General features: G+C 46.8%; 1 protein-coding gene across 2 annotated transcripts in view; it reads left to right on the top strand.

Moving 5' to 3' along the window:
• The first annotated feature begins 17,041 nt into the window (after positions 1–17,041).
• Positions 17,042–27,887, top strand: part of LOC125436463 (methionine-R-sulfoxide reductase B3, mitochondrial-like) — a 50,890-nt gene continuing 40,044 nt past the window's right edge. Inside the window, exon 1 of one of the 2 annotated variants that reach the window (XM_048503474.1) lies at positions 17,042–17,219. In XM_048503474.1, coding sequence (XP_048359431.1) covers positions 17,069–17,219 — 151 coding nt within the window. In that variant the 5' untranslated portion in view covers positions 17,042–17,068. The remainder of the gene's footprint in view (positions 17,220–27,887) is intronic. The other variant, XM_048503476.1, reaches the window with a different exon arrangement.

Here is a 27,887-nt window from a genome sequence, read left to right on the forward strand (position 1 = left end):
TGAGAAAGTCACCTGGGCGGAGATTCTCTATGATGGAACGAAGGGTCTCCATCCTGAAACGGTGGAGCTTTAGATGTTGGTTGACGAACTTTAGATTGAGAATCGCTCTCCAATCCCCATTTCGTTTTGGCACTGTGAAAAAATGAGAGAATACTTCCGAGGATCTCTCCAATTCTGGCACTGGTTCTATCGCTCTTATACTGAGAAGGTGTTGGATAGCTTGCTTTGTTCTTTGTGCCTTGTCTACATTGGCGTTGACCGGGAATGCGCGGAAACGTCATGGGGGTAGGCGAGCAAATTCGATCGCGTATCCTGATTGAATTACCTCCTGAGACCATCGATCCCAAAAGAATGTCTAGGTCATTGTAGAAGGGGCAGGTTTTGGGACTACTCCCAGACAACTGATTGTGCTGCACAACATGCTTGTATTCCCTCTTCAATGTCTTAAACTTGTTCCTGCATTCCACAGCACATCTGTTGTCCCCCCGTTTCTGCATTTCCATTGCCACCCTCTCAAAAATATGAATGTTCCTTTTGGTGCCTTTGAGGGACTGTTGGAATTCATGTTCCCCCCAAATTCCAATCAGGTCAGCAGTCTCCTGCTCCTTCCAGGACACTCCTCTCCCCAGACCTCTGGTACAAGAGCTTTCTGCACCAGCCATTCCTGCTGTACCAGCTGCCATGTCGTTAAAACACATGCTATAAAAAAACTGCCACAGGAATGGAGGGACGAAAGTGGTGTTTTTTGATTGGCTGCTTACATGGGTACGTGAAAATTGTGCGCCGTTTGTGCGAACAGCCATCGCTTCGAACGCAAAGAAGGAAAAAAATTAGGCTCGATTTTCGCCGCGGCAGTTCTCCAGCTCTACGCATGCCCGAAACAGCTGTGATTGGCTGAACAATGACTCCTGGCGTCAGAGATTCTGCACTTTACGGGAATGAAGCTGCGTTCGAGCGTGGTTCCCCGAAAAAGTAGTAGTTCCCAACTGGATTCGGAAATTTGCCTGTTATACGGGGCAAAGCTGGTACAAAACCACGTCGACCCCAGCGGTTGTGCGGAGCACTTAGGTTGAACGCGGCTTGAACCTAGGTCGACAACGCAAGTGCGGAATCGACCTTCATCAGAACAAGTTTTTTTAATTTTATAACATTGCCATATTGAAGTTGTCTAAAAGTATATAATAAACATGTATATATACTATGAAACACCAATTTGTTATAATACAATATGTATCTACAACGATACCAAAATTTCTACTCATAGTCTTCTACTCATTCTCTTAACCTTCAATGGCTACTGAAAATGTACTTCATTTGGAGGCAATATAGTAACTTAAAAGAACCTCTTAATCATTTACAGGTGGAGAATTGGATGACTCAGGATGATAAAGAATCAAATTTAAAGGTGACGACTGAAGTCTTAACACTTTGTTAAGCCCGAGAATATGACTGCGAAAACAGAATATAAACCTGTTTTCTTCCTGTAAAATATGCTTTTGAAGGTCAATAGACTGTACATTATGGTACCTTTTAAGTACTGTAAATTTAATATGTTCTGTATGTTTGACTTGAATAAAGGGTGAGTCCAAAGGAGCCTCTTCTCTTTTATTCCAGATATTTGATTCATGTTCAGTGTGTGGGGGGGGTTGTTTTGCCTTGAGGCTTTGGCTTGCCCGGCTTTCCTATTTTTCCTTTTAACTTGCATGAATGTAATTGAAATTTCATTCTTATTTGCACTTTGTTAATGCTTTTCTGAAACCAACTATGGCACTTCGACGAGAGGCCAAGATTGCACTGGCTAAATCTTGCTGCTTGCGTGGTGCTAGCCTTTCTGCATCGGACACTCATATTGCTTGCTATGCCTGGGGGAGAGTGATGCGATGGCCTCCTGCAAAGCTTGCACCCGCTTCTCCAGTGAAGTGAGTACACTTCACTCTTTACTGAAATGTGGGGCAGAGGCCAAGCTGTGCTTTCTGCACCCCCGCCCCTTTTACCTTAGTTCCACCTGGAAAAGCAGCCTGTTCCCTTTAGGTGAAAATGACCTGGTGGGAACTACACTTCCCAGGAGACCTTGCGAGCCCCAGGGTCTCATGGGAAGTGTACTGTACTGCTTCTCCAGCCTGCACTTTCACTAAGGTAAGGTGGGGGCGCCACAGGGGGGGCGACTTTCTGCCCCCAGATGCGTGCTTCCCTGGAGAAGCAGCCAGGGAAGTGTACTGGCTGCTTCTCCAGCCTGCACTTTCACTAAGGTAAGGTGGGGGCGCTGCGGGGGGGCGACTTTCTGCCCCCAGATGCGTGCTTGGTTCAATGCGCCCCCTGTCTTGACATTGATGTGGTCATTCTCCCATCCAATTATAAATGATTAAGTCTATAGAAGGGGGGTGGTAAGTATGTTCAGAAGCAAATCTGAATGTCGATATGGTTTTTCTCCTGTATGGAATGTCTAATCCTGTATTCAAAGCCTATGTAGAGATAACTAGAAGTATGTTCAGAAGCAAATCTGACTGCAAAGCTTATAGCGAGAGATCTGGAAGTGTGTTCAGAAGCAAATCTGAATGTCGATATGGTTTTTCTCCTGTATGGAATGTCTAATCCTGTATGTAAAGCCTATGGAAAGAAGTCTGGAAATGTGTTCAGAAGCAAATCTGAATGTAGATATGATTTTTCCCTTGTATGGAATGTCTTATCCTATATGGAAAGCCTATGGAAAGAAGTCTGGAAATGTGTTCAGAAGCAAATCTGAATGTTCATATGGTTTTTCCCCTGTATGGAATGTCTAATCTTGTCTGCCAAGCTTATAAAGAGAGATCTGGAGATGTTTTTAGAAGCAAATCTGAATGTTGATATGATTTTTCCCCTGTATGGAATGTCTAATCTGACAGGCAAAGTCTATGGAAAGAGATCTGGAAGTATGTTCGGAAGCAAATCTGAATGTCGATATGGTTTTATTCCTGTATGGAATGTCTAATCCTGTAGGTAAAGCCTATGGAAAGAGATCTGGAAGTATGTTCAAGAGCAAGTTTTAACATTGATGTGGTCGTTCTTTAATCCTAGAGGAGAATGTATAATCCTAGAGGGGAAGCAATGAAGGCTATAGAAGGAGATTGGGAAATGTGTCTAAAAGGAAATCTGACTGTTGATATCCCCCCCCCCCCTTTATGGAATGTCTGCTGGAGGCAATGTTATAGAAACTTCTACGGAAAATGTTTAAAATGTGTTCAGAAACAAGTCAGAGTACTAATGAGGTTTTTCTTCCATATGGAATGTCTAATCCTGAAGGCAAAATCCTCTCAGACGCCTCTAGATAACAATCTATAATCTTCTGGGGTTAGTTTGGCAAGGGGTACCCAGGGTAATCACCCTGCAGTACCTCCACGACTGCACCACCAGCTCCCAAGGTACCCGGGTGGGCGAGTTAAGTCTTGCAGTGTTGTGTTTTGAGCATCTTGCCACTGCATTACCTCTTCCATTAGGGCCACCTGGGTTTCTTGCTTCACCTGGGCCAGCTCCCTCATAAGTTTGTCCTGACGTTTGGCTATCCATTGACCAAACTGAGCAATGTCCAGTGAAGTGAGGTGGCTCTACCCAACTAGGTGGTCTCGAGAGGCGGGGGGAGGCGTACGCCACTTACCCATGACGTGACCACACCATGTTGTGGTGTGACTGCTTCTTGGCCCCTTCGGAAGGGGTCTGTGCCAACCTTCCTTGCCCTTCCAGGGCGTTGTTTGGCCTGGCCTCGCTCAGGGTCTCTGGAGCATGGTTGGTGGTGGTAAGCCCTAACACTGGGCCCTCCTTACCCCTCTTCCCTCACCTTTTCCTCAGTTCGTCCCCTTTGCTTCACCTTCCTATCTTCTCCTCTGTTCCTTCCTTCGCCTGTCTCCACTCCACTCCTTTTTTTCCTTTTTATTTTTAGTATCTTTAGTATCCACCGCCCAGAGCCCCTAGAGGATGGGGCGGTATAAAAGTTTAATAAATAAAATAAATCTTTATTATACAAATAAGAAAACTGTTACAGAATAAAATTTTGTTAAAAGTTACAATAAGTGAAATATTTTTTGTTTTCGTTCTTTATATACAAGAAAAAGATGTAAAAGAAATACAGATAACATTTCATTAAAGATGAAAAGAAAAAAGAAACAGAGTTATCTCTTTAATTCAAAAAGTAATTTACTTATTAAACAGAGGCTTTAGCTTATCTAATTTCTTATATTGACTTCCAGCTGTAAACATTAGTTCTATCTAAATTTCAACAGTTAATTTACTCTAATATAATTTTTTATATTCTTATTTACTATATCTATCACTTAAACATTGGCCGTTTCCGCACGGCCGAAAAACGACGTCATGGGAACGGAAATACAAACGCCATAGCGAGAGCGTTCGCACGCATAGCGGCGGAGGTGCGCAGTCGCGCCGTCGCGAAAACGCTTAGTCGGCGCGAAGATGCCATATTCAAAAACCGCTCCGAACCGCTGTTTTTTAACATGTGACGCACCGACACCGCACTCGTGCGAACTGCCGCCACGAAGCCGTTCTCAAAAACGGCGACTGCCACAAGGGCGCCCTCACTAGCGGCGGCCATATTGGGGAGGTAGAACTGCTATAGCGGCCATGATGGCGAGGTCAGCAGCGGTACTTTGACATGGCTCTGCTTCAAGTCCGCCTGTGTGGCGGTGAGAGTCACGCACTCTCGCAGCTGTGAAGCTGCATTGTTTCACAGCTACACAACCTTGAGCCTGCAGGGCGGCGAGGCGTCCACCGTGTAGACAGTGCAGATGACATGATTGAGATCGGCCATAATGGGACACAAGGGTGGAGCAGTGGTCTGAGGAAGTTCCTCTGTGACCAATGGGGAGGGGGGAAAGCGCCCGCCCATCCCACTGTCAAGTGAGGGCAGGCTGCCGACGGGAAGGAAGTGCAGAAACACTACCCATTAGACACTGTTGGATAAACACGTGCGGCACCACAGCGTCACGTGGAGTTTGCCGGTGGCTCTCTGTGTGTGGCCACCCCAGCAATGCCCAATGACAGGGAAGCTGCAGGATGCCAGCCAGGGAGAGGAGTCACTTGGAGAGACAGGGAGACCCATGACCTGCTGGACATATGGGGAGACCCGCAGGTGCAGCATGCCCTCGCTACAAACCACCGCAATATAGATGTCTTTCAGCGGATACCCCGGCAGATGACAGCTCGGGGCCACCACCGGACAGCCGTTGAATGCCGCACAAAAACAAAAGCCATGCGGTGTGAATTCAAGTGTGTGCAGCAGCACAACCGAGGGACAGGTAACGAGAGAGCCACCTGTCCCTACTTTGAGGAGCTGCAGCGTATACTGAGAGTAGACGTGAGTGTTCAGCCAGGGCGAGTGGCCAGAACCTACACCATGCCAGCCCCACGGAGGGGCAGAGGCGCAGCGAGCCGCCACTCCAGCGCCACGGTGCAGGAGGACAATTCAGAGGAGGCACCCTCAGCCGCCACAGGCACCCCAGCACCCAGCAGTCCCTCAGACTCAGGTGAGAGAGGAGGTTGATCCCTCCACTTTAAAAATGAACAGGCACCCTGAAATGGCTGGCTACCCATCCCTCCCCTCTAATGCATGAACCGTGGGAAGCAGCAACCACACTGCGTTCCAGTCAGTGCTGCTCCCCCGCAACACAGCTGGCCCAGCTGATAAGTCCAAGAATGTGCAGGGAAACAGGGAGAAACGGGGCGCGTCAGGGTCACGATCAAGGCCACTGGCGTGCCGCCAACCTCTGCCACACAGAGGTGCGGCGCTCCGTCCCTCCACCAACCCTCCTGAGCAGAAGTCTCCCATTACCACCCAAGATACAGATCCTGGTGAAGGACCAGCCGAACGGCCACTCTCAGCTGCCTCAGGTAAGTGCCCATCCCACCTGCTCATAGCTGCGGAGGGGTGAAGGGCTGCCGGTGTGTGCCTGTAAGCGCTCCAAGGGGTTGAGATGCACTTTTCCCCTCCATCTGACAGGAGCCGCGTCAGAGTCACCCACCCAGGAGGAGGACAGAGACCAGGAGGGGGAGGAGCCACAGAGAGATGAGGAGGGAGATGGTGATCCAGGGGAAGGGCCATCCAGACGGCCGCTTCAGCGAGGTACATCTCCAGCAGCTGTCTGCATGGGTGGGTCCAAATGAGGGGCGGAGGCCAGTACCAGCCCTGTGCTTGTCACCCATAGGCCATTCAAGATCGCCACCACCAAGGGAAGACTCCCCTGAGCGAAGACTGGCCCAAAGTCGACGCCGACTCTGAAGGGTCGCCGTCATGACAGATATGGGCAGCCAGCTGCTGGAGCAATGTGTGGCTGAGGCAGAGAACCAGAGGCTGGCTCATGAAGCAGAGCAGGAGTGGCGGAGGTACCTTTCCGAGCATATGCGGCTGGATCAAGAGGCTTTCATCACTTTTGCATCCCGCATCCACGAGCTCATGGCTGAGTGGACAGAAGTCCTGAGGAGGCTGACAGAGCTCAGGATCCAGCGGCAAGGTGACCTGTCAGAGTTGCCACCCCAGCTGGCCAGTCACCCTGAAAGGCCTGTGTTTGTGTGGGGGCAGGGGGAGTGCCCCCCGTCACCTGAGCTTCCCACCTGCAGCCAGCTCCAGGAGCCAGTCGCACCACCAACCCTGGTGCGAGGCAGGCGTGGCCAGAGGAGGGGGTGGCTGACCCGGCTTCCTCTGTGCTGGTCACCCACACCCAGTTCCCGGAGGCAGCCCACAGCCACCACCTGGAGGCTGCTCGGTCCCCTTCCCCCGAGCGGCTTGCCTGCAGCCAGCTCCTGGAGGAAGCCACGCCCCCTCCCCCTGTGCGAGGCAAGCGTGCTCAGAGGAGGGGGGCGGGTGGGCCCGCTTCCTCCACACTGGTCACCCACAGCCAGCTGAAGGAGGCTGCTCGACCCCCTTCCCCTGAGCCCTCTGCCTGCAGCCAGCTTCTTGAGCCACCTGCTCCCCCACCTCCCCTGCGAGGCAGGCGAAGCCAGAGGAGGGGGGTGGCCGGGACTGCTTCCTCCACACTGGTCACCTACAGCCAGCTGAAGGAGGCTGCTCGGCCCCCTTCCCCCGAGCTCTTCACCTGCAGCCAGCCCCTGGAGCCACTCGCTCGCCCTCCCCCCGTGCGAGGCAGGCGAGCCCAGAGGAGGGGGGTGGCCAGGACTGCTTCCTCCACGCTGGTCACCCACAGCCAGCTGAAGGAGGCTGCTCGGCCCCCTTCCCTTGAGCTCTTCACCTGCAGCCAGCCTCTGGAGCTGCTCGGCCCCCTCCCCCCGTGTGAGGCAGGCGAGCCCAGAGGAAAGGGGTGGCCGGGACTGCTTCCTCCATGCTGGTCACCCACAGCCAGCTGAAGGAGGCTGCTCGGCCCCCTTCCCCTGAGCTCCTCACCTGCAGCTTGCTGTGGGAGCCTGCCACACCCCCTCCTCCCACGCGAGGCAGGTGTGCTCAGAGAGGGGCTGCTGCTGGCCCGGCTCCCTCCGTGCTGCCCACCCACACCCAGCTCCAGGAGGCAGCCCAGCCCCCGTCCCCTGTCCTGGTCACCTGCAGCCAGCTCCTAAAGGCAGTCACACCCCCTCCCCCAGTGCGGTTTCGGCGCAGCCTGTCTCATGAGGTAGCTGGCCCTTCTACTCGGCTGCTCCTCGTGACAGGGAGACCAGGGGAACCATGGGCCCAGTCTCCACCCCCCAAGCGAGCCCGGAGCACCCCACCACCCACAAGGGGCTGTGGCCGTGGGAAGGCTGGCTGCCAGGGCAGTCGGCCCAAAGGCAAGGGGGATGGGACAACTCTGTGAAGGAGGGGGTGGGTGTGCCAGTGGCCAGGGTATCCCTGTGAGGGCACAGAACCTGAAATAAAGCATTCTATGGGAACCCCAATCTGACTACTGTGGTTTCTCCCTCCACCATGTGACTGGATGTGGGGCATGTGAGTGGGTGCAGGGGCTGAAGAAGTGCAGGGGCACAAAGACAAGGCAACTGATTTCGTTGAAAAGTTTATTTTACAAACAGTTTGCAGAAACAAAACACCCCCAACAAGCCCCAGACCCTCCTCCCTGGCCCACAACAACAACCCCCCTTCCTGCCTAACCCCCAACAAGCCCCAGACCCTCCCCCTGGCCCACAACAACCCCCCTTCCTAACCCCCAACAAGCCCCAGACCCTCCCCCCTGGCCCACAACAACAACCCCCCCATTCCTCCCAAACCCCCAACAAGCCCCAAACCCTCCCCCTGGCCAATAGCAACAACCCTCCCATTCCTCCCAAACCCCCAACAAGCCCCAGACCCTCCCCCCTGGCTCACAACAACAACCCCCCATTCCTCCCAAACCCCCAACAAGCCCCTGCTTGCAAGTGCACTGTCAGTCCAGCAACATTGGCACCACCCAGTCTGAAGTGTCCACTACCCACCCATCAGGGTGTGTCCTCTGAACTGGAGGGCAGACAGACAAGGTGTGGGGCAGGCCCACCCCACAAAGGAGCTTCTGGCGGTGCCCCTGGCGCTGGAGAGGTTGGAATCCCAGCCAAGGTGACAGATGTCTGCAGGTCCACCTGCAACTGGGGGGGACTGGAGGAGGAGGAGGCAGGCTGTTGCGTGGCACTGGCTGTGCCCGAGCTCAGGACCACAGGTGGCTCTGCTGTTGTTTGGCGGGGGTGCCCTTCTGCCACCGGCCGCCGCTCAAGCGCCGCCAGCCGTCGCTCCATGTGCAGGAGCTGCCGTTCAATGCGAGCCACTGCAAGAGAAGAGAAGGATTAGCTGCAGCCACTCTCCCTGACTGCCCAGGTCCTGGTAAGCAGATACAGACTATGGTCACTCCCACTGCCCTATGTGGCTGGCCTCGCTTGGCCACCCCCACAGCAGACTGCAGTAGCACTATGGGACCAGATCAGGGGCATCTGTACTTACACAGTCGATAGCAGTCACAATGCGGCTGCAGCGATGACTGCTGCAGCCCTGCCATGTCAGATGGTCCTGTGGAAGAGAGATCAGACTGTCAGATCTAGTGACTAGTTGAAAGGACAGGAAGGGGGGGGGGGAACCACTACATCATTCCTGCCACAGCCTCTATGACTAGCCACAGGTGTGCAGGTGCAATGGTGCATGACTGTGCACCACACTGCCATACACGCACACACGCAAAGCCACCCCCCCCATGCACTCTGCTTACCGGCTTCTGGGGCAGCCACGCTATGGGCTGGTGGCTGCTCCACCGCACCCTCCATTGAAGAAGAGGAGGAGCTGCGCTGTGGCTCCGCAGCCTCACCTCTCTCCTCAGGCGCCGCAATGGAGGTCTCATCAGAAGAGGAGTCGCCTCCCCGACCCTCCACTGGCTCGTCCAGGGGCTCCCTCAGCAGTGCGAGGGCGCGCCAACGAGCAGTTGCGCCTGTAAGGGAAAAAAGGGAAAACGGCCACCGAAGAGACCCTAAACGGGGACTGCGGCTACACACACTTGCATGTGTGGATGGCTGCGCCCCCGGAGAAACGCGCACTCACCTTCTGGCCGGCGATCGGCCCAATGTGGCTGGCCTGCTAAGCGCCACAGCTGGCGCAGGGCGGCAAAGTGCGGTGGCCATGAAGAGCGGCGAGGGTGGCCACCGCTTGCCTCCATGGCCGCAAAAAAGTCCCTTTTCAGGGCCTTCCATTTTGTGCATGCCTGCACCTCCTTTCTGTGGAAGCCTGCCTCCTGCAGGGCCCTCGCCACAGCCCAGAATGCCCTCCGTTTGGTCAACCCTGTGCTGGCCATCAGGAGCGTGGCATATCCACGGTCCCTGACCGTGCGGAGGAGGATTGTAACCACCTCAGCCTGCCAGTAAACTCCACATCTTGGTGGACCCATGGTGGCAGGGCAAATGCCTGGGGAATGGAGAGGGGGCTCTATAACAGCAGATCTGGACCTACATCAATTGGCCCGTTTGAACCCAACGCACGTGCGTGGCAACGGCGCCTCAGAGACCCCTTTTTAAAGATCCTCCGCATTGTGGAGATGCGGTCGCGCCCCTGCGCCCCACTCCGCTGCACAGCTGTGGAGGCACACAGACCCTATCGGCTCAGGTGCACCCGTTTCCCGAGAACAATGAAACACACACAATGCAAGAAGTACTTTGCAGAAACTTTTATTTGCACACAGTTAAGGCAAGGGTGCGTGCACCCCACGGATCAAAGCTTCCCCAGGACCTACTGTCTGACTCGCATGCTGAGCGGCAGGCAGAGATCCGGCTGGGCCAACGCCATTCATAGGATGGCAGCAGCCCTCCCCCGTCGTCGCTGTGGGTCAGCTCTGAAGACATACCTGGCTAGGGCATCTCTGACAGCCTGCCCCTCTCACCTGTGGGTGTCATCCTGGGGGTTGTACGGGCAGCCATGTGGTGACACAGCCGCGTCTTCCTGCTCCGGTGCTGATCCTTCAGCTAGGGATGGAGCGGTGCACTCATTGGGGGGGGCAGATCCGGAGCTATGTGACCGCGGCTCTCACACAGGTTGTGCAGCACCACACATGCCGCCACGATTGAGGTGGCATTTTCGGGTCTGACCCAGAGACAGTTCAGAATGCATCTCCACCGCGCATTCAGGTGGCCAAAAGCTCGCTCCACCACTTTCCTTGCGCGGGATAGATGCGAGTTGAAGTTACTCTGCCGCGCGTTGGCAGGGACCCGGTAAGGCGTGACCAGCCACTTGCGTGTTGGGAAAGCCCCATCCCCCAATACCACAGGGGGTATGGACACGCCATTGATTGTCAGCAGGGGGCTGTTGGGCAAGTAGATGCCCATGTCCATGGCTTGGCAGAAGTGTGATTCATGAAACACAAATGCATCATTGTGGCGACCAGAGTAGCCTGTTTCAGCGTTGATGAACATTCCCGTATCATTGCAGGTTGCCAGCAGGAGCTTGGAGGACACGTTTTTACGATTGATGTGCTGCCCTGGTGCTCCACCTGGGTGACAAATCCTGATGTGACACCCATCAACGGCCCCGATACAGTGTGGGAAGCCAAGGGCAGCAAAACCAGCCATCACCTGTAGGGAAACATATGTTGACACATGGGTTGGGGAGGTTGGACAGTTATGTGGGGGGCCCCCCTCTGCATTTGCTGTTGGGTTGTATCCTCTTAATGATGCACACATATGCACACTGTTCCCCTTGGCAACATTGCACTCACCTGGTCCATCGGCCTCTGGCAGCGCACCATTCTTGAGTACAGGTGCACTTCCACAGCCATGGCAAACTCCAGGACACTGTCTGCCATGGTGGCCAGTCCTACTCCGAACTGTTGGGCCACTTCACGATAGCTGTTGGCACTCGCTAGGTACCACAAGGCCATGGCCACGCGCATCACCATGGGAATGGCAGGGCGCATGTTGGTGTCTTGGCGTTCCAGGTGAGGGCACAGGGCATCTGCAAGGTACATAACTGTTGCCTTGGTCATCCTGAAGTTTCGCACCCACTCCTCGTCTGTCCAGACTGTCATGACAAGCACTTCCCACCAGGTCCTGCTCTGGCCACCCATCCAATAGCGGGGGGTGCTGGGGGCACTTGCAAGAGCGAACCAGCGCAGTATTGCGCACCTGCGGGGTCGGCAGCGCACAGCGACGGAGGATCGAGTGACTGCCCCTTCGGCAGAGAGGCGGCGCAGCCTCCCCCACATACGGCTCATCAGCTGGCCACTGCGTGCCATGAAGGTGTCCGTGGCCGCCTGCACTTCGTCCTGCTCCTGCACGCCTTCAATTATTGCCTGCTCGAGCACCTCTCCCAGATCCATGTCGGCCATGCAGATGGCAGCTGTCCATACGGTCCCTGGTGCCACTGGCCACATGAGCACGGAAGGAAAACAGCTGAGGGGGAGCGGATGACAGATCGGGGGCGGACGAGGCATCAGGACAGTCGCCTCGGCTAATCGTGCTGCTGAACGCCTGTGACGTCTGGCTGTCGTAGCTTTGCAAGTGTCTAGCTCCGACAGGGCGGAGCGACACACCGCTTCCGCAGCTCGTTGTTTGGGTTAGCAGCACCAAACTTTCAGGGATTGTTTGGGGGATTCTCCTGATGATACAACCTGGGGTTGTTGAGGTTTGGTTCAGGGAGTCCACAGTTATGAACTCCCAAAGGTGTTGTCACCATCCCTCATTGTTTCCAATGGGAGCTAATGGAAGCTGCACCTTTGAGGGTCCATAACTTTGGATCCCCTAAACCACACCTCACCAAACCTGGGTTATATCGTAAGGAGAGTCTCCTGGTGATGCCCTGAAAGTTTGGTGCTTTTAGCTGAACGACTGTACCCCTGACAGCAGGCACACCCTGACTTTCTCCAGATTCTCCTTTTAAATCCAGAGTGCTGAAACAGTCATCCACCATGTAAGGAAATTGAGCTGTTCTGTATCCAAGTTATATTGTTAATTGTGCACTTATCTTCGCTGCTGAGTTCTCATGCAATCCAGAAGACGACGTCTATTATATTAACAGGATATGCGATTTTTCACCTTTTTCGAACCTCCGTCTTCATTCAGATATCGAAGCTCGTACATTTGCATTTGCCTCTCATACAGGGTCTATACAAAAATTAATGTACATCATGTTGTCTCATTGGCTCATTCCGTACATGCAGAATAATGCACTTTCAAACCGCTTTCAGTGCTCTTTGAAGCTGAGCGGAATGGCAAAATCCACTTGCAAACAGTTGTGAAAGTGGTTTGAAAACGCATTATTTTGCGTGTGTGGAAGGGGCCATTCTTTCTAGTAATAAATACTATGTACAATAATACCAGTATTTGAGTAATAAACAGTACCATCATATTTCAAATTTATATACCGTATATACTCGCGTATAAGTCGACCCGCATATAAGTCGAGGCACCTAATTTTACCACCAAAAACTGGGAAAACTTATTGACTCGCGCATAAGTCGAGGGTGGGAAATGCAGCAGCTGCTGGTAAATTTCAAAAATAAAAATAGATGCCAATAAAATTACATCAATTGAGGCATCAGTAGGTTAAATGTTTTTGAATATTTATTTCAAAGAAAAACAGTAAACTGGCTCTGTAAGTGGAAAAGAGGGTCAACAAGAACAATATGGGTATCAACAATAACTTTAAAAGTTCAAAAACCTTAGCTCAACCAGCAACCAAGCTAAAACACAAGAGTTAAAATCCTCCAAAACTGGATTCCTCATCATCATCTGTATGTCCAAATGTAACCCAACTTAGATTTTAAGAGGGATATTATCAGAAATGGAAAATCTACTCTTAGCTTCCATTGTAAACAATGGGGGATGGGGCATCCCCTTTGGGGGTCAATAACTTTGGATCCCCTGACCCAAACTTCACCAAACCTGGCTGGTATCATAAAGAGACTCTCCTGATGAGATCAGCCAGGTTTGGTGAAGTTTGGTTCAGAGGGTCCAAAGTTATGGACCCTCAAAAGGGTAGCCCCATCTACTAATAGCTCCCATTGAAAACAATGGGGAATGGGGGCACCTCCTTTGGGGGTCCATAACTTTGGACCCCCTGAACCAAACTTTACCAAACTTGGCTGGTATCATCAGGAGTGTCTTCTGAGGGTACCCTGAAATTTTGGTGCCGCTAGCATAATAACTGCGCCCCCTGCTGGCCAGCAAAGTAAAAACACACAAAAATTTTTAATGACCCGCATATAAGTCGAGGGGAGCTTTTTCAGCATTAAAAATGTGCTGAAAAATTTGACTTATACATGAGTATATATGGTAAATAGTTTTTTTTAAAAAAACATTGTATACAAATACTTTTTACATTTCATACCAAATAGTTTTAAATATTTTAAAATGTTATAATAAATATATTTATAAATCTTTAAATATCTATAATTTATAAATGTGTACAAAAGCGCACATTTTCTCATGGTGACTCTGTCACATTCCTAGTAATCCCCTCCTAGGTTTGTTCTGCTCGTATGTTAGTAAAAAGATAGATAGTTTATATCCTAGTAGCTAAGTGCTAATTAGTTGCAGCTGTGGAACTCTTCCCACTTTTTTTTAAGGATATCTGCTTGATTTACAAGCTTTAAATTACAAATAACAGGTGTAATCAATTTCTTTGTTCAGACCATTTTAGAAATGACTGCGGAACCTATATTTCCATTTACTTTCCCATTGTAATAAATGCTTTTTAACATCTGTTCCACTGTCTCCTGGTTTGTCACAATGGTATAACACTGCAAAGGAAAAATCTTTCTCCATTTGATTGGCTTGATTAAAATGCTGGACCAAAGGGGCATCCTCACGATGCATCTTTATATTTGATTAATGCTCCATCAATCTCGTCTTACATTTACATGAAGAGTTGTATATGTTTCTATATTAAATTAATGCATTTTTACACCTAAAACCACAAAATTTGTTGAGAAATTTAGTTGACAATATAAAATTATTGGCTACAATAATTCCTACGAATGCAGCATAATTTGTCAATCCAACTGGACATTGTATAGAAGAGATGAGAAACCAACCAGCTTAAGAAACATTTATTAAAGCCCAGTTTTATTGTAGATAATGGATCTGCAGCATGAACTTGCACAAATAATGCACATTTTTTAATGGTTAAATGAACAAGATGCACACTATTCTGCAACAGAAAATCCTATTGTGCCTTACCTTCCTGCTTTTTGTGGGCAACATATTTAATAATGGAAGGTTTCTTACCCCTGGAAAAAACCCTTAGGCCCCTTCCGCACACACAAAATAGTGCGTTTTCAAACCACTTTCACAACTGTTTGCAAGTGGATCTTGCTATTCCGCACAGCTTCAAAGAGCACCGAAAGCAGTTTGAAAGTGCATTATTCTGCATGTGCGGAAGGAGCCTTAGTTTTATGTCTTGGATGCTAACAAGTATGTGTAATATAATCAGCCATGCAAAATTCTACTCACCAAGAGCAAGTACATATGACAAGTGAGTAGATTTTTGTTAAGGTCTGATAGATTTTTCATTACTACATACATATACAAATATATATAATATACATGTATATGTATTATATGTATATAATCAGAGTTTGCTGTATTTGTGCATCATAGCGATTTTATTGACTTGATCTTAGTAACCATCTTGTGATCTGTTGCAAGCGTGAATGTAAAATTAGTTGCGGCCGTTAAAAAGGTTGCCTTTGATGCTGAAGCATCTTCCTTCCTTAAACTATTTGTAAACACTACATTTATTATAGTAATCTGTACTATTGTTCAGCTTATTTTACCTAAAAATGTTGACCAACATTCCTTCCTACAAGACAGATGGGAATGTGTGTAATACTTTGGGTACTTGACAAAATGAGATGTTTGTAATTTGTCCTGTAAAAACACAAAAGCAAAACAAGACTAATTAAAGATTTATTAGGGCTTTTTATACATGTGTCAGTTTTTAAATGCTTAAATCAGGGATCATTGGAAGGTCTTGCGTGTTTTGTGTGTGTGTGTGTGTGTGTGTGTGTGAGAGAGAGAGAGAGAGAGAGAGAGAGAGAGAGAGTGTATGGAAGAGAGAGGTATTGTACTTAAAGCCACACTTTCTGAGGTGGATTTCTTCCTAAGAGTCAGTCTGTCTTCTGATACGTACCACTAAACGATCCTAAAATCCTAAACTACAGAATGAGAAACAGTCTTGCATTGACAGGGTCAATGCAGCTCTCAGACCAGTGAGAATGTTTCGGGGTTCTATAGCTATTAGGTCAGTGTTTCCCAACCTTTTCGAGGTCAGTGTACCCTTGACCTCACTCTTCCTATCTCACGGTACCCCTGCTGCCACCCTCCACCTTCCCCTCCCATTGCCCCTGCTTGCCACACCCCCCACCTTCCCCTCCCACCTTCCCCTCCCAGGGTGAAGGGAAACACTGGGGGTGGTGGTGGCTGCTGACCTTGTGGCAGGCTCTGCCCCATGGGCCAGCTCCATGTCCTTGCTGTCGCCGGTGGGAGACACCACAAAAATGAGGGGGGGGCAGTAGTGTTGCCGCGGTACCCCTGGGACATGCTCATGACACCCCAGGGTACCACGGAACCCTGGTTGAGAATGGCTGTATTAGGTGTTTGCTGATGCTAATTCATCATTGCAAGTAGTTCCAAACTCCCTCTGAAGGATACCTGTTTCATTTCACTTGCACAAGTTCTTTATTTTCCCTTTGTTTACCAGAAGTAAGTGAAGGATGAATGTACTCTAAGCACCATTTCTTCTTTCAAACCGCCTTCAACCCTCTAGGAACGTTGTTAGCGTACAGCAACAGTTCTTGTGAAGAATGTGTGTCTGGAATGCAGGTGCCTGCATCCAATCATTCAAAAGGAAGGAACGTATTCCAGTGGCCACTTCTCGTCATTCCAAGTTTTAAAAAGCATCCAGTTTTAAAAACATGTCATAACTCGCCATGAATTTCAGTGGAGGCTGAAATGGATTTCATTGCAGCAATTATGGAAGTGTAGTTTTCAGAGTTGACGTAGTAAATATCTAGATTACTGTAGTTCCGACAGGTTTCATGAAAGCAACACCATCTCTCAGGATCTTAATTCAATGGAAAGTTGTGCTTTAAGCACATGCTGCCACTACAATACATTTTCACCTCTGAGGAAGTGGACAATATTTTGTACATGCTCATGCTGTCATAGTAAATTAGTCATTAAACCAACCACTGCGACAGAATCTCAAAAGTATATTTGTTACAAACCATGTGCCACCTGATCTTGCACCTTTCAAAGTGAGTTTAAGAAATACAAGAACAGAACTGTACCCACCCTTCAAAGTGCTTGCCTTTTGGGGGTTTTGGTGAGGAAGCTGATGCATACTAAGAACAGACGACTGGAAATGGCCACAATGGTTTCTATGTCTGCTTTGGCAGCCAGGTCGGGCAGACTATTCCAAATTTGTCCCGGGCAAAGGAGGACGTGCCTAGCTTGCCCTGCTGCCCCTACACTTGCCAGGCAGCTCTCTCTACTCCCCCCACCTATTTCGGAAATGGTTCTGGCCTGCCAAACGGCAGGCTATCAGCTGGCCAGACGTGGAGCTGGCGGCTTCTCCGTCGCTGTGTCCATGCTCATATTTGGAGCTGCCTGGGCAGCCGGTGCCCAGGAATTTCCCATCATGCCTCCCTGGGCCTGTCACTTTGGTCGACTGTCGGACAGGGCTTGCCCCACCGCAGGCTTTTCGCTCGACCTCCTGCTGCCCACAGGCCTCCAGCTTTTCCTGTTCCTGCTGTTTGCCTCGTGCTTGCTGGCTTCTTCCCCGGGAGCAGGTAAGAGGAGCCCTTCTGTCAACCGGGCACTTTGCCTGCGCGCCCGAGCCCTTTGGCTTCTGGAGCCTTCTCTCTGGCTCGCACAGCTCATCCCTCTCTGAGTTCCAGAATTCGGGGGTGGAAAGCGAAGGAGACTTTCCCGGAGCAGCGACCTCACCTTCCTTCTTGCCCCAGCAGAGTTTTTGATGCGGCATAGAGGGCGGAGGGGCCGCCGTTGTGGGGTTTAGAAGGAAATGGGATGAAAGCGAGCGGGTCTGCGCAGCCCTCTGCAAAAGCAACGAGTCAGAATTCGCCTCTGTCAGCACCAGGGCATGACGTACAAACGTGGAGCTGAGGTCTGCAGTTACGGGTCAAGCGTTTTATTCGGCTTGCTTTCCTGCCAACTCCGGCGCTGGTAGCGGCATTTCGGAATAACTCCCTGCCGAGATGGGATGCTTTCCACACAGTATTGCCTCGGGATCCTCTTTGTAAGCAGCCGGTACTGAAGGAGATCGTGTTTCTTTTCTTGCAGTGGGGCGGTGGGAAACGTCACCAAACCTAATAGGGCGCAAATTTAACAGCCCCCAGAGTGTAAGTGTCATCCCAGTGGGTAGAAATATGGCCACTGACTTAGTTTGCCAGGGATCGGGAACGTTCGGGATTCTTTCCATCTCTCTCCCCCCCCCCCCCTTTCTCAGATAAACTGCTGAATAATTTTATTTGTTGATGTTGAAGGTTATATGAACTGTGGATCTTTTAAGATTTTGGCTTCTCCTCCTCTGGGTGTCATTCTTATTTGTGCTCATGTTGAAACCAAACGCCAGGGAGGCTGAGGCATTGCATAAGATGCATGGAAAAACTGGGAACAGGGAATATATGTTGAAATTCTGCAAAACCCCCCCACCTTTTCTTGATATTGAAGCAAGGAGACAAGTTTAAAGTGGCAAGAAAATATTGTGTAGATTACCATTTCCATAACTTTGTATTACAAAGGAAAAGCTCCAAGCTATGCAAGTACTTTCTTGTTCAGGACTCCAAAGCATCTTTAGCTACAATCCAAAGAATCTTACCTGTTAGGTTCCTCTTTTCCCAAACACGTGAAGACACTGCTATCTGGTCCATGGTAATATCCCAGGGATATTTTAAATGCCTGTAAGCTATTTCAGGGAATCACAATATTCCTTTACTCTTTCCCTTGGGATAGTATTACTTCCTTTGCTTTCCCGTTTTTTGGAGGGGGTGGTCACATAATAATGTATATTTTTAAAGTCACATTTGAAGGCTCTTTTGCCAGTATACAATAGTACGTGGTTTGAAGAGAACAATTTGAGGGCTGTTGTAAAACAAACCATACTGTTAATGTTAAAATGTCTACTTGATTATCATGCGTGGACCGCTGTCAATCAAAGAACTGCCCTTAATGTCCCTAATAGTAAACTGTTTCCTTTAAGGCACAGGTGTCAAACGCACGGCCCTCCAGATGTTATGGACTACATGTGCTGGAAGGGGATGATGGGAATTGTAGTCCATAACATCTGGAGGGTCGCAAGTTTTGACACCTATGTTCTAGAGCACAGGTGTCGAATTCCTGGCCCTCCAGATGTTATGGACTACAGTTCCCATAATCCCAGCATCATGCTGGCAGGGGATTATGGGAACTGTAGTCCATAAAATCTGGAGGGCCACGAATTTGACACCTATGCTTTAAGGAAACAGCACCTACTGAAGGTAGAGATCCAAAGAGTTGTATACAGAGGCGAAGCTACAGGGGGTGCCCCCATTGTTTCCAATGGGAGCTAATAGGAGATAGGGCTACACATTTGAGGGTCCATAACTTTGGAGCCCCTGAGCCAAACTTTACCAAACCTGGGTGGTATCATCAGGAGAGTCTCCTAAAGATACCCTGAAATTTTGGGGCCGCTAGCTATAAACTGTGCCCCCTACAGGCCAAAAACTGAAAAAGCACTAAAAATACAAAAACCACAAACAAACATGGTGGCAGGGGAGGCGCGCAAAACTCAGATTTTGCACGGGCTCCATTTTCCCTAGCTACGTCTCTGGTTGTATATTATTATTCATTCATCCAAGTTATAACTGCGTAGTCATGGAAATGCACAAAAATATTAGAGTTTCATAAGCTGTCATTGAAATAGTTGTTTTACTACAAAAACAAAATACATTAGTTTAAATTATGTTCAGCTGATGTGGACCATGAAGTGATAAGAATGTTGACTCGGAAGTATGTCCCACATATTTAAATGGGGCCTGTTCAAAGGTGAATGAATACTCACTGGAATTTATGGTGAAGATCCAGGCTAAAATCCCCATCTTGGTTATGGATGACATTAATAACATTAGGATACTGGCATCTCTCTTTATCTCTCTCACACACAGTGGCGTAGCGCCAATGGGGACATCTGGGGCGCTTTGCCTTGAGCGCACCTCTGCCAGGTCACGTGGGGGGCGCAAAATGGCTGCTGGTTGTGGCTGGGCTTGCCGGGGCCAACGTGCAGCCCAAGAAGGCCTCCTGAGGCTGCCTGAGGGGCGGGGAGTTGGAGGAAGCAGGCCCACAGTTTGAGCAGGTGCCACGTGGGACCTGGTGGTTGGCAAGCGGTTAGAAGAGCAGCCACAGAAAAGCTGCAGTACAGGGAGCCCTTTCTACTTCCTTGTGCACTAGCCACCAGCAGCCCCCAAGCGCCTGCCAGAGCCTGAAGTCTGCCTAGTCCAATCGACAAACAACAGGTAAGCAGCAAGCACTGGCCGGCAGGGTGGAGGGGGGGTTGGCCTGTCTTCCCTGCCCCCGGCTGACGCCTTGGATCCGAGGGGGAGGCAGCGATCCGCCGCTTGGGAGGGCAGGGGGTGGCCTGGGTGCCTGTCTTCCCTGCCCCTGGCTGCTCTGGGGAATGTTTGGCCTGCTTGGTGGGCGGCAGGGGCTTCTGCAGGGGTTTCCCTCCTGTAGAAGAGTTGGAGACTCTCTCCCAGCTCTTCTACGGGAGGGAAACCCCTGCAGAAGCCCCTGTCGCCCATCAAGCAGGCCAAACACTCCCCAGAGCAGCCAGGGGGCAGGATAGCTTTCAAATTGGTCTCACAAATGAGATGTTCTCCTTGATCAAGACCAGGGCTGTGTGTGTATAAAACAAATTTGTGAGTTGAGACATGTTCTATAATGTGGTGATTTTGAGATTACCTGGTGCAAAAAATCATTCTTTAGTGGTGGTGGAGGGCAGCTGCCCATAAGGGAGGGGGGTCGCAAAACCCTGATTTTTGCCCCGGGCTCCATTTCCCCTAGCTACACCTCTGCTCAGACATACTCTCCCTTTTACCCTTGTGCCATAGCAATTTTGTTAGGCTTGAAAAGCTCCTTGGAGGAAGAGCAGAATAAAAACATAACCAATAAAATGGCCCAGGTTAACCTGATCTCATCAGATCTTGGTAGCTAAGCAGGATAGGCCGTGGTTAGTACTTGCATGGAAAATCTCCAAGGAAGCTCAGCGTTGTTTCACAGAAGCAGGTAAAAACCTCTGAACGTCCATTCCCTTGAAAACCATAAAGGAGTTACATAAGTTGGCTCTGGCTTGATGGCACTTTCCACCACCAGAATTGTACGAATCTGTTGCTTGGTGATGGGATCCAAACATTTTAATAACAGGTTCCGATGGTGGTGGGATTCAAACAGTGGCGCCGCCGCGCACACGCACCTCCAGTCCCTATTGGGCAGGGAGGTTGCTTTAGTAACCCCTTCTCGGCACTCAGAAAAAATTAGTACACTTCTAGAGAAGTGGTGAGAACTGGTTGGATCCCACCCCAGCTGTTGCCCTTCTTGAGAATGCACAATGTATATATGTATAGCTGTCACAAAAGTGGACTGCTTTGTTTGTGAAGTAGAGCCCAAATAAAGAAGTGTCTGTTTTAGGCGTTACCCTAGGTTTGTCAGTTGTGTAAAACCTATTCTGTATTATTAGGACTCTTTAAAATGGCTACAGCCTATACAGGAGGATGCGAACGAGATGCGATGCTTTACCTAGCATCCATTTGTGTGCTTTTGTCTTTCTCCGTAGTGATGTGATGATCTCTCTGTGGCCCACAGGCCACCTCTCCACAGTGGAAGTGGATTCAGATCCAGTGTTCGACCCATACAAGGGAGAGAGGAATCCGCCTGGGTGGTGACATAATGTCAAAGCCGAGGAAATTCTCTGAATGTGTTCTATTGGTGTTGACATGGGGCAGATAGTATATTTGACTACTGTGTATCTTCTGCTTTGACGGTGCTTTTCTGCCCTTTATTTGGCTAGCTAGAAGAACCTTTCAGATTTGACTTGGGTTGTTACAAAGATAAAAAAACACATCTAGAATTTTCTAGAAGGCAGTTCAACCAGGCTAAGAGGAAAATACCTGGGTTCATTTCCCACCAATCTGCCAATAGTCTTCCTACATTATTATTGATCTTTTCCTTTAGGGAGTATAACATTAAGTCTTTGTTTTGAAGAGTAGAGATGTCCTGTATTTGATGTGGCATGTTTATATCTAACCAGCAAAATACAGGTTGTTGTGATGTCAGTGCTTTCAGTGGAGAAAGTACAAAACCTTGTTGGCTGCTCTGTGCACAGATCGACATCGTGCGACTCCCCCACTGAGATTCCTGTCAATGAGGACAGCACATCAAGTGGGGCAGTTTTTGCTCTCGTCTTCGAGTGCAGCGCTTTGTTCTTCCTCGCAGGAGTGAATTGAACCATTTGTTTGTGTGGTCAAAATGGAAGCAGGCTCATTCAGGGACATTGTTGAAGGGGCTACCTTTATTCTCTGACTTCAACCCATGTAATTTAAGCCTACTGCTGTTCTATCTGCACAACTTCTCTCTACAGTGTTGCAAAGGATAACATTCCCAGAGTGTCTTTGCTTTTCTGTTTTGTTGCAGTCATTTACCAACGCACACTGAAAATCATTATTTATACTGAATTAATTGTACAGATTAAATGTAAAGAGCAGAATTAGTTTTATCCATGAGTGCTTAAGTCAGTTTTACTCTAATCTTACCTAAAATGGCAAGCAATTAGATTATGCAAAGTAATTAAGGCAGCCACAAAGCAAAAATAATCGCCACTAACTTTATAACTTTATAAAAACAACTTTATAAAAACTGACTTTATAAAAACGAACTTTTAAAAAATCATTTGAGATTGCAAAAAGATCTTAGGCCCCTTCCGCACACGCAAAATAATGCATTTCCAAACCACTTTCACAACTGTTTGCAAGTGGATTTTGCTATTCCGCACAGCTTCAAAGAGCCTTGAAAGCAGTTTGAAAGTGCATTATTCTGCATGTGCGGAATGAGCCAGAGTTTAATCTAGGCCATAACTATTGTTTTAAACATTGCATTAGTCCATGCCTTAGGTTATAGAAACTGAAATCCAGAAGATCAGAAACAGATCCTGTACTACCTTGTAGCAACTCCTATTATTCAATGGCATCAAACAACCCCCTGCTCAAACTTCCCAAGGGATGCAGGAATGGGCTGAATGGCATTCAATGAATTTTTGCCTGTCCCACTGAAGGAATATTAGGTTAGCAGAGTGCTCAAGGCACGAAATGCAGCAGAGTCTATCTGATTGCGTGCTGTGCAGAAACAAACTATACATGAAGTCTCTTTGGCCCTTTCCGCACGGGCTGTTTACAGCGCCCTAGGGACAGCAAAAACGCTGTCCCTAGGGAGCTGTTCTGATAAGGGGTGCGGTCTGGCTGTTTCGCAGCCGCTACTCGCTTTCATCCCAAAGCGGTAATGCAAGCCGTCATTTTCCCACCTTGCTCCCAAAGTTAGGTTGTTAGTCGAATGCAGTTTCCAGTACCGCTGCCGTTTACGCAGCCCGGCTGGAAAGAGCTTCATCCCTCCCTTCCCGATCAGACTTACCTTCCCCGCGCATCTTCCCGCCGTCAGCCGGTGGCCTGGGGACCGCCCTCCCTGTACGCCGACCCAACCCCCAGAGTGGCCATGCGGAAGTGGCCTTTATCTTTGTAAAACTAACATAAGTCCTTTATTGTAAGTATATGTATACCTTATATACTCGTGTATAAGTCTACTTTTTCAGCACATTTTTTGTGCTGAAAAAAGCCCCTCGGGATGAGCATCACGCTTGGTGAACAGGTGGGTGAGCTTGAAAAAAAAAAGGCTGGGAGCTGAGGGTGTTTTTCTGCACCTTCTCCCTGCTATGTGGGCACAAAGGCAGCTCCCAGGTAAGCCTTGGGATTTTTCTTCGCTGCACTACAGGTGGCCAGTAGCTTCATTCACAGTGAATATTCAGTGAGTAGGTGTGAATATTAAATCCATATGTTACAGAATTTTTGTTCAGGCCAGGATCTCCATGAATGCTAGGGAGCCATACTCATTGGGAAATCCGCACCATTGGAGCCCATGGTGGCAGGAACCCCCCCCCCCACACACACACACACAGGGTGCACTGGGGTGCAGCCACTGCCAGCACCTTTTTCGGCCCCCACCCAGTGTTTTTGGAAAGCAGGTGGGACTTCTGTCCAGCTGAGCTTGCAGACCTGCAAAAAAGACTTGCTTTGGGGCAGCGGCTGCTATCACCACGCAAGCATCTTCACTGTGTAATGATAAGCTATCCGTGTTGAAGGAGAACCTGTAGGGACTTTTTAAAAGGGGGATCTTGTTGAGCATCTTCCCTATGAAACTCTGAAGAGATACTATCTGTGAGAGTTATGTATTCCACTTCAGAACTTTTAAAGTTATTGTTGATACCATACTGTTTTTCTTCGAAATAAATATTTTAAAACATTTTTATTGGTATTTATTTTTATTTTTGAAATTTACCAGTAGCTGCTGTATTTCCCGCCCTAGACTTATACACAAGTCAATAAGTTTTCCCAGTTTTTTGTGGTAAAATTAGGTGCCTCGACTTATATGCGGGTCGACTTATACACGAGTATATACGGTACTTCATGCACACTTCACATGTGCTTTTCCCTTCTTTTCTCTTTTGTGACATTTGGCCTAATGAAGAGTTCTGGGGAATTTGAAAGCTGATACTGTGTTATGTATCATTGGGTTGGTCCTTTTTTTTTTTTTTTTTTAATGCTTTATTATATTAAATTTTTATATACACTCATTATCTTCCACATAAATCATAATTTGTTTGCAAACACAACATAATTCATAACTAGCTTGCTATCTCATAATACATTAAAGAATTTTCTATTTTTCAACTTAATATACATTTAAATGGCTTCCGCATTTACATACCAACTTCTCCATTATTTATATCACAATATAGTTGATTATAGTTATCTTATACATCTATTTTTCCTTACCATTCTTAAATTATATCCAAAATCACATATTTTTGTTTTGATTTATCTTCAATATATTTAATCCACTGTAACCATACATTCTTAAATTTCCCATTATTCTCCAGCTTTTCAAATCCTGACAATTTTGCTATTTTAACTAAATCCATAACTTTATGTCTCCATTCTATTAATGAAGGAACTGTTTGCTGACGTAATATCTGGCCTAACAAAATCCTGGCATACTTGGATTGACAAAGATTGAACTAAAGTTTTCTTTTCATTTAATTTGTTGTGGTCACACATTCCTAATAAATATATTTCTGGTGTGCATTTCATACTCATCTTTAAAATTTTCTGAATTTCTTTATGCACATCCCGCCAGAATTTCTTAACCTTCTTGCATTCCCATAACATGTGGTATAAACTTCCTTCTTCCTTCTTACACTTCCAGCATTTGCTGGAAGTGCTGGTAAATCTAGCCAGTTGTTTTGGTGTGATATACCACCTATACCAAATCTTATAATAGTTTTCTTTTTTTTTGATATCGCTTACTAATAATGTTTCTTTTAAGTCCTAGATTTCCATACTTTTTTCCCATTTTTTCCTAATGGAATGGGTGTGGACCAATGTCTCTAGCCCAATTTACCATGTATTCTTTCACCACTTCTGTTTCTAGGTCCATTTCTAAACATAATTTGTACATCCGTTTAATTAAATGATCATTTTTACTCAATAAATTTAAATAAAGTGTGTCTTCAAAACCTTGGATCCACAGTGGGCTCGGTTCTTTCTTAATTATGCTATACAATTGTTGGTATAGCCACCAATTTATTTTCCATCCAGCTGTTTCTAATTCTTGTTTCGTTCTTATTTCTACACATGGTCCCTTCTCTGTCTGGACCAATTTTAATATGTCAGAGAGTTTCAACCATCCTTTCTCCAGGATGTTCTTATTCAATAGAGCTTCATGTGGCGATATCCACCATGGGACATTTCTATATATTTTATTTTTATATTTATCCCAAATTTTACTCAAAGCAAATCTAAATGGATGCTGAAAGAATTGTTTATTCAATTTTTCCTTATGGAACCAAAGATAAGCATGTATTCCATACCTTAAATCTGCTCCCTCAATTGCTAATAATCTTTTATTTTGGATTAGGAACCAATCTTTTAACCAAACCAAACAACATGCGTCATAATATAGTTTTAAGTTAGGTGCTGCCAGACCTCCTCTCTCCTTATTGTCTGTGAGAACTTTATATTTCACCCGGGGTTTCTTCCCCCCCCAAAGGAATTTCAAACTGTCTGTTTGCCAACTGCTAAAGATTTTCTCAGATTTTAGTATTGGTAAATTATTAAATAAAAAGAGCATTCTCGGTAATATATTCATTTTCAATACTCCTATTTTCCCTAACAAAGACAGATTTAATTTTTCCCAAATTTTAAGATCTTTTTTAATCTTATTCCATTTTTCTGAATAATTATTCTCAAATAATTTTAAATTGGATGCCATTAATTTAATACCTAAATAGCTCACTTTTTTCGAAGTTTGTCCCTCCCATATAGTTTCTAATGATACTTTATCATCATTCCTCATATTTTTGACTAATATTTGTGTTTTTTCTCTATTCACTTTCAGTCCGGATACTGTCTCAAATTCATCTAATATCTTTTTTAGTTCTACTATTGATCCTAATGGGTCTTCCAATATTATCACTAAATCATCCGCGTATGCTTGGATCTTAAATTGTTCCCCTTTAATTTTTGTCCCTCTAATACTGTCAGTTTCTTTAATTTTTTCTATCAAAATTTCCAATACTAAAATAAATAATAATGGAGACAAGGGACAACCTTGTCGGGTTCCACATTCTATTTCACAGTTTTCTGTTTTTTCCCCATTTATTATAATCCTCGCCCTTTGTACTGAATATATTTGTGTAATCCACTGTCTGAATTTATCACCAAAATTTTTCCTCTATGTAAGACTTCATTTTATCAAGTTCCAACTAAGGCTGTCAAAGGCTTTGTGCATTGTCCAGGAATAACAAGCGCCATTTGTTGTTGTTTATCCGGGTTGGTTTTAAGTAATAGTCTATAATATTTACAACTATCGGATATGTATCTTTCATGTGCCTGTTGGTTGGTAAGAATCCCGGTTTTGGTCTGGGGAGATTGTTTTCTAAAAAGAACATATTTTTAATCTGTTTATGCCAGTGAAATTAGAGGTGAAGATCTTGTAATCAGAGTTTAGGAGAGATATTGGCCTATAGTTCATTGTCTCTGATTTGTCTTTTCCTTCCTTCGGGATTAAAGTAATGTTCGCCATTCTCCATGACTCGGGCACACCCTGTTTGGCAATATTGTTGTATACAATAACTAATATTTCTATAATGTCTTCCAAGAATTTTTTATAGAACAAATCTAGAGGATGCCCGATCTGGGCCCCTGGTGTTTTTATTTAATTTTAATTTTTTTAATTGCTGCTCCATAATTTCTTCTTTTGAAATATCCTTATTTAATTGATTTTTAAAATCATCATCTATCTTATCCCATTTGTAATTCTTTAATTTCTCATTATTTATTACGTTAATTTCCTGAATACTTTCTTTTTCTTATCTTATAATTTTTTGTATAGAAATTTTTTAAATTCTTGTTTTATCTTTTCTTTATCTCTGGTTTTCTGTCCATTGAACTTTTATTTATTTCTTTGTATGACATTCCCCCAGCTTTTCTTTGTTTTAATTTCCAAGCTAACCATTTATTTTGGTTTTATTTGCGTAATGTTTAAACCATAGAACTAACTTTTGAAGGTATCTAAGATACCCTTTTATTTACTTCTTTCTAGTAGCAGCTGTCTCATATTGGGTGCCCTAATGAGATATACTTCTTCCTGCAGTTTTATTTTTTGTTTATGTTTTTACTAAATCCTTCTCTTTGCTGTTGTTTAGAACTTTCTCCAGTTCCTTCTCTTAACCTAGCGCTTCTCTTGTTTTTTTTCTTTCTCAGGCTTTTATTTCAATGAGTGTGCCCCTAGCATAGGCTTTAAAAGCATCCCATATTACGTTCCAGTTCTCATAATTTTTTGTATTAAATTCAAAAAATTCTTTCCATTTATCTCTACAATCTGAGACTACAGCATCATCTAGTAATAAATAATTATCTAATCTCCAGTTTCTTTCTTTAGTCGGATTTCTCCGATCCACTTCCACCATCATTGGATTATGATCTGATATTGTATTGATTTGAATTTCCGACTTATCGCACCACATTAAAATATTTGTTGATAACCAAATCATGTCTAATCTAGACCACGTTTTGTATTTTGGAGAATAGTAAGTAAACTCCTTTTCCTTCTGATTCTTAAATCTCCATGCATCCACCAGA

Source organism: Sphaerodactylus townsendi, linkage group LG07 (assembly GCF_021028975.2).
Source record: "Sphaerodactylus townsendi isolate TG3544 linkage group LG07, MPM_Stown_v2.3, whole genome shotgun sequence".
Classification (NCBI taxonomy): Eukaryota; Metazoa; Chordata; class Lepidosauria; order Squamata; family Sphaerodactylidae; genus Sphaerodactylus; species Sphaerodactylus townsendi.